Source organism: Papilio machaon, chromosome 3 (assembly GCF_912999745.1).
Source record: "Papilio machaon chromosome 3, ilPapMach1.1, whole genome shotgun sequence".
NCBI lineage: Eukaryota > Metazoa > Arthropoda > Insecta > Lepidoptera > Papilionidae > Papilio > Papilio machaon.
The window spans coordinates 2,520,857-2,528,299 of record NC_059988.1 but is presented as its reverse complement, the minus strand read 5'-3'; the positions used below and the strand labels follow the sequence as shown (position 1 = coordinate 2,528,299).

Below are 7,443 nucleotides of genomic sequence, written 5' to 3'. Positions count from 1 at the left end.
TAGAAAGAACATTGAAGTAACTGTCAAAAATTCTGAAATAAGTAAGTATAACCTTGTTTACTATGAAAATTGAGTTAACGACAATCGATCATTATTTGGTCCACATCGATGGACGTAACGCTTCCGAATTCTGTTATCCGTGAAATAATAGTGCGGCATTTTACGCAACTCTATCGAGCCGCAGCCCCGGCCGAGGTTCGCCTCCATTTTTATGTAATACGTCACGGAAGTCCACTTCGGTGCACTACTTGCCTTTTTATTTTTATCTTTTCGGTCACCTGTTTTTTTCGATCTTATAAGTCGCATTTTGTTTACTATGAAAACAATGGAAAAATATTTACTCACTGGCATCAATTACGCTTTATTTTGACTTCAAAGGTTAAGTTTGTAAGTTTACGAGTTAAAATGGTATAAAGGAGTCATGATAATTGAGTTAGCTAAGCGAGACTATAAGTATAATTATATTACCTTGGGTCATTCATAATCTTGTTCCTCGGAAGATTTTCAATTACTGTTTACGTATTTTTTGTAGGATAAGTGGGCAAACGGACAGCGGATCACCTAACTTTGATTGATCCGAAGCTCAAGGAGACCAGAGGAACCGCAGATGCGTTTGCTCGGAATTGTATCTTTATTATCATCTAATAACTAAAAATGCTTGTTTGTTAAGCAAAAATCTTGAGCTCTAGTTTGTTGGAAGATTTTTTTAACTTTTGGAAAATATATGGATTTCAAATTTTTATTACCCTCATTTTGTTTTTCCATATATAAATAAATATTCATAATATATTGCGATAACAATGCGCTAAAATATAATAAACAAAACAATGTTCTATACGTGTTACATTTATTAACCAAACTATTTTTTATTAAGAATTGTTTTCTGTTATTATAAGTTCCGTAAAGGTCGTATAAATTTTGTATGACCTTGTGCTTTAGAATAAACAATAATGATCCTTTTAGGGTTCAACTTTATTAATATGCAGATTAGTAGACAAAGTTAAAATGTAAGTACATACATACTATTATCAAAACATGTCATTTTGGAAAAAAAATATTCATTACGAAGTATGTTAAAAAATAATAATTTATGATATAAACATTTTCTAGAAGTTCCCAAATTAAACCAGGAAGGAATATTAAAAAAAAAAAAAAAATGGGACCCATCTGCAAGCACTTCCTTTCGATTAAAATCATTTTTATCAAAATCGGACCATCAGGGGCGGAGCATCGTGGTAACACACATAAAAAATACAGGCGAAACCTCCGTCTTTTTGAAGTCGGCTAAAAATAGAAATTGTCTGATCTGAAAATACGCAAGGATCGCTGGATTTGCGGAGTAATAAGTTTTACAAGACAACAATTACGACTATACTGAGGAAGGTGGGTATATTTCGTGGTTGATTTTGACAATTTTTTGCATTGTATATATTTTATCATACATCACAAAGAGTGCAGTAATCAAGGTTCGCATCATTTGGAATATTCTTATTAATTATTCTTAAATACGGAAGTAAATTTTCGTATAATCCCATAATTTATAAGCCTTTTTTTCCTGTAATTGCGTAATATTGGGCCCGGTTCAAGCGCACTGTCTCTTTTACTACAAATATCGGTTATTTGGGCGGGAGCGCACATTCGCTTTCAGACAACCGGTACGCGAACTATACGTGCTTGTTTCACTTTCCGATTTATTCAAAAAATTGTTTCAGATTAAATTCAGTTAAAAATTGTTTAATAATGAAGGTGTTAATATTTCTTTTTGTTGTAATCGCGTCCGATGTTTACGGGATCCGTAAGTTACTTTTTTTGTTTCTATGAGTGGAATTATTTTAAGGAATAAATTTGACCTTGTTACGAGAACTTATTATTAAAAGTTTTTCTTATTACATTAGTATGAAGTTATTGTTTTACAACCTTTAATTAGTTACAAATAATTGTTTTCTCAAACTAGGCCAGCCTAATTGGAAGAGTTCGTTGTTAGCTTTAATTTTGTCTGAAAATTACGCGATTTGAAATAGATTTTCATTGCCTGTGTTTAATTATTAATTTGTAGATCAGCTGAATTTTAAATGAAAAATATTCGTAGATAGAATTAACATTAAAAGATGGATAAATTTAATACTAAGAAACTTCTGTACCAGTTAAAACATCCTGTAGATTACGTGAATACGAGCACCGAATAGTTCTCAGGACTCCGACTGCTTTGATCATATTCATGCGTTCGTTACAACTGTTACATAGATTGAATGTACTTTCATAATGTTGTAATAGAAATCGCTAGAAATCAGAAAGAAATAACAGTATCCGTCCTTGTATTAAACTTTAGAATAAAATCTAGGGTTATAGGAAATCTGTAGGAAAAAAGTAAACTTAATTGTAGATTTTCACTGTCAAGTCAATTTTATAAAAAAACACAGTCGTGTCTTTCTCTTTTCAATAAAACAGACTACAATTTGTATTAAAACAAGTGTCACTGTAGACGAAACTCACATACAGTCATGGCATTTTGCGGTGTTCCACTTACAATAAAATTGCCATGTTCCTTGCCACGACATAAACTCAACCTATCCTTACAAAATAACCAGGTAGCATTGAATTGTGTAAACTACGTCTTAATAGTAAACGATCAAACGACTGTCGCTTTTAAGGTGGAATACCGCCAGATTCCCTGATAGTACATGGTATTACTTATACATAGTATAGCTGTCGCCCGTGACTCCGTCCGCGCGCAGTTAAAAAATGGGGGGGGGAGGTTATAAAAAATAGATGTTGGCCGATTCTCAGATCTACTGAATATGCTCACAAAATTTCATGAGAATCGGTCAAGCCGTTTCGGAGGAGTATGGCAACGTAAACTGTGACACGAGAATTTTATATATTAAATACGTACATATATGCAACGTCATTCCCTTTATTATATTTTACTTGGCTTCCGTGTAGTTAAACATTAAAATTAATAAACATGACAAAGAATTAAGTTCAAGGTCATAATATTAAAATGGAAAAATATAGTTGGCCTTAAAAATAAGTGATTGTAAATTGATACTTTTTGTTTAATAAAAAAATATAACTGTTTCATATTACTTTTGTTTCGAGAAAATTTAAATATTAATAGGTTTAATCTGATGTTTCCTGTCCAAACATGATAATTAGGTTTGACTTTAAGTTGTGATTGTGACTAAACATTTCAATGCATGACCTTTACTATAAAAATTGTGCCTTAGCGGCTTTAAGTCTACTGTTAGAGTACAGTTTCATAACAGAAAGTTACTGTATATTTTCAACAATGTTTAAGGTCTTAAGTTCAGAACTAAAGTATAAGACAAGCTAAGAATAGGGTGTATTTTTTTATTCAAACTTAATGTGAGTCGACATAATTTTGTCAACATTGCATACATAATTGTCGAAACAAGTAATATCACTTTATTCTTCTGTTAAATATTAAATAATAATAATTATTATGCATGTCTGATTAATATTGTAACAACCAAGTCATCGAGGATCGTGCATGTCTGTCAATTGACAGCCAAGGCCTTTCCACGTTTTGTAAAGTTACCTTTTTTAGCCATCTCATTCTCTGATAAAAAGGGCTTCCTTTTAGAAGGGACGTTTCAATTTTAATAAGAATATTTATGAAAAGTTTAAAATTAACGTTTATGTTCCACAGCGGATTATTTCCCGCATTGCAAGAAGAGTGACCCACAAATAGAGAAATGTTTTCTGGACGCCGTGGAGACTATGAGGCCGAAACTAAAGGGCGGGATCCCAGAGGTCAACATTCCTGCCCTAGATCCCTTCACAGTCCCTACTTTGAAGTTAGATAGGACCGCGTCAAACCTGCGACTGAAAGCAAATCTCAGGAATATGAAGGCTTTCGGTGGTTCTAATTTCAAGATTGAAAAATTCAAGTAAGTTTTTATAAGTTTATGATTTTTAAATTGTTTAAACTTTCGTGAGACATCATAATTAATTAATTAAGAAACGGCTTAACTCACGTTTTGATCGTCCGGTGGCGGCACCGGACGATCAAAACGTGAGTTAAGCCGTTTCTTAATTAATTAATTTATGATTTTTGTAATATGTTGATATGTTCTCGTGATTTGAAATTAAGCACCTTTAGCTAAAAGCGACAACGTAAAAGGTATAAATTCGTCTATCCTGGCGAGACCAGAATTTTAGCTTTTTTGTATAACTACGCAGAGCACGTAAGAACGAAAAATAAGGAGTTTTTTTTTTCAAATTTTTATAATCTAAATTTGTTTTAAATCAAATTTAAAAAGGAGAAGGTTCTTGTTAGCATTTCTTATTAAGTCTACTGCATTCTGTCATCTTTTGTTTTACTTTCACAGTTTCCTAACATACATTTGGTTATGCGTCAATAACTCGTTGGTTAAAGAAGTTACAACAACATTATGCTTATTAGCATTTCATTCAGTTACATCACTCAATGCCTTTTTCAATATAGGCTAGAGTCAGTTAATTTTAAGCTTAAATTACAACTTTAAGGTGTCCAGAGTTGTTTAAATAACATAATATATGGTATTAAGCAAAGGGTTTTGGTCTATATTATAGGTTAAGTTTACTAAATTGGATAACATACGCATCTGCGATTCCTCTGGTATTGCAGATGTCCATGGGCGTCGATGAACACCTTGGTGTTCCCGCTGCTCGTTTGCCCCCTTCTCTTATATAAAAAAAAAGTTGTACAATATGTCTAAGTAAATATAGAACATTGGCTATTATACCTGAAGTTTTATCGATAATTCAATCCATTGACGGTTAACTGTGACTTTTAAAAATACCTACTCCGATTACAAAATTAAACAGAGCCTTATTTATTTACCAACGACAATATTGTTCGCTAATTTTAAAAATATATCACTTCCTTGTTATTGTATGAAGTATCGTCTGGTATAAAAATTAAATTAACCTCATTTGTATGAGCGTCGTGTTCCATTTGGACCACCAAGACTGAGTACATTTGGTGTACAGAATATTAAACTATATAACATTTGGTATAATGTGACTAAGTCTTTTTGATCCTTGCTTTAACTTAACTAAAATATCATTTAACTTTTGTAACAAAGATATTTAGGCAAGTTCACTTTCCATTCTTGCATCAACGATTAACTTTTTTGTAAAAACTAGTTCCATTTCAGCAATTAATAAGAAAATTTGATCCGATAAAAAAAAACATGTTTTGTAAAATATTTGAAAGCCTATTTTAAATCCGTTAAATACACAAAACCAAAGTTTATATTATAACAAGAGGTTAAGTGGAAAATTTGCGCCTTGACATCGTTTTTAGTCGTGAAATCTCGTACTAGGCACAAATAAAGTTAAGGGCATTCATACATACTTAAGTTATTAACTATTCAATCCACGTTTATTTACCAAATACCTTAGTAGGTTTAATTAGTTTAAAAGAATCTTTTTGTAGGGTTTAAATTTGGATTTTAACCGAAATAATAAATATTAGTGTCATATTTTCTCTATTTTTCTTAAGGTTCATTCTTTTCATCATGCTGTCAAAAAATATAATGTTTTGTTATATGAATTGTATATTGCCTAAACTGCGAAAAAATCACACCATTAGTTATATTGGTAGAATTAAGTAAAAAAAATACAATTAAGTATAGCGCCATCTTCCGATAGATGCATACACTATTTAATTTTTATTTTTCTTTTATTTCCAGGTTAAATCTGAACAACAAGTACTTGGCCGAGGTACGGCTGTCGATCCCTAAGCTCGTCGTGGCGGGTGACTACGATGTACGCGGCTCCCGCATTCTGACTGTTGATATCAACGGCAAGGGCAAGATCAGGGGCAACTTCAGTAAAGATATTTTTAATATTTGATTTTTATAAATTTTATTAATTAATTAAATTGTGCTTGACTACGTTCAGTAGTTGAAATGTGATACGCACTAGTTTACAAAGTAATTCACCCAACTCTTCAAGGTCATTAGAAGAAAACATTTACGCCGGCAACTTGTAACACCTTACTTTCCTTCTAATGTATACGGTACAAAAGTATAGAGACATATGTCTAAACGTTCGCGGCAGTAGAATGGGGATGGAGTAATTATTTCCTGCAATTCCTATACATACTGCCCTAAAATGCAGAACGAAAATCTGGTAATATCTGTTTTGATAAAAATATATTTGTTATTTTAGGTCGAATATACGTAGTCGCAAAGGGACTTGCGAAACCAATTGTAAAAGACAACGTCGAGTATCTCCAAGCTGATAAAATTATCACAAAAGTAAAGATTGGTCACGGTCAAATAGCACTAGAGGATTCTGATAGTCCCGCTGCGGGTGAGTGACCTACAATCATTGCTGTTAATTAAATAAAATGCATATACTTTGATTAAAATGTTTGTAACTATCGCAATTCTTAATAATTCCAAATCACAAGTAATTGTTATATTATTTGATGTATCTAGACTAAAATTATGGAACAACTGGCTTACTTTTCTTTTCTTCACTTTACGAAGATTTTTCGATATTTATTTTATGAATTACTAGCTTTTGCCCACGACTTCATTCGCGCGAAATAAAAAAAAAACTTAATGTGTAGCCTATGTGTTCTTCTAGACTATTTTCTGTATCTATACCAAATTTCATCGAGATCCGTTGAGCCGTTCTGGAGATACCTTCTAACAAACATCCATCCATGAATCGATCTAAACATTCGCATTTATAATATTAGTAAGATAGTAAGATAAGATTTTTATTCTTTAATGAATACGTCAAGCTTTTGTTTGCAAGAATGTATAACAATATTTTTGTATAGGTGTTCTTAAAATATAATAACTAACTTAATATGAATACTCTTTCAGCAACATCTGCAGCGACTTTCTTCAACGCCAGTCCGGGTGTCGTTTTGGATATACTGACGCCCCTTATAGAGGAGACAACGGCCGCCGTGCTGAAGGCATTCCTCAACAAAATACTGGGCAGCATACCTGTTAAGGACATATTAACTGACGAAACAAATGCCTCGTAATTTTTTCAACTTTAACACGTTTAATGCTACGTCGATTTTCACGTGCTAAGTGACTTAGAGCGAGTCGGTTACAATGGATCTGTTAAGTGTAGATCAGATTACGAAAATAACTTCGAATAATATAATTTAAGTTATTTATAAGTATAGTAGTTACCAAGCAATACGTCTCTTAAAAAGACCTAAAAATGTGTATGTAATATGAACATATTGGACAAAACCGATAAATAAAAATCTAATTTTGCAGTTTCGTGTCCTGATATAAGTTTAATCTTAGTTATGTTTATTATTAAGTTAAAATAAAATGATTTTATACAATTACGTTTTAAGTATTTCGTTTGTGATTTATTGTTAAATTAAGTATAAAATTAAAATGTAAAAAGATATTTATTGAATTTGTTGTTTTATTTTAAACGTACCTACGAGTACCT

At 31.9% G+C, this 7,443-nt stretch overlaps 1 protein-coding gene across 1 annotated transcript; it reads left to right on the top strand.

The window, feature by feature from the left end:
* Positions 1-1,681: 1,681 nt before the first annotated feature.
* LOC106707611 lies at positions 1,682-7,250 on the top strand. The gene is made up of 5 exons (XM_045686535.1): positions 1,682-1,795; positions 3,671-3,911; positions 5,700-5,839; positions 6,181-6,324; positions 6,849-7,250. The coding sequence occupies exons 1-5, from the start codon at positions 1,741-1,743 to the stop codon at positions 7,013-7,015; spliced, it is 747 nt and encodes a 248-aa protein (XP_045542491.1). The 5' UTR covers positions 1,682-1,740; the 3' UTR covers positions 7,016-7,250.
* Positions 7,251-7,443: the final 193 nt, after the last annotated feature.

What these genes read in the sequence shown, in the direction of transcription:
- LOC106707611 (XM_045686535.1), top strand. Translation starts at nt 1,741, where the DNA reads ATGAAGGTGTTAATATTTCTTTTTGTTGTAATCGCGTCCGATGTTTAC. An exon ending in GTCCGATGTTTACGGGATCC is followed by an intron (nt 1,796 to 3,670) that starts GTAAGTTACTTT and finishes TATGTTCCACAG; the next exon opens with CGGATTATTTCCCGCATTGC. An exon ending in TTCTGATAGTCCCGCTGCGG is followed by an intron (nt 6,325 to 6,848) that starts GTGAGTGACCTA and finishes ATACTCTTTCAG; the next exon opens with CAACATCTGCAGCGACTTTC.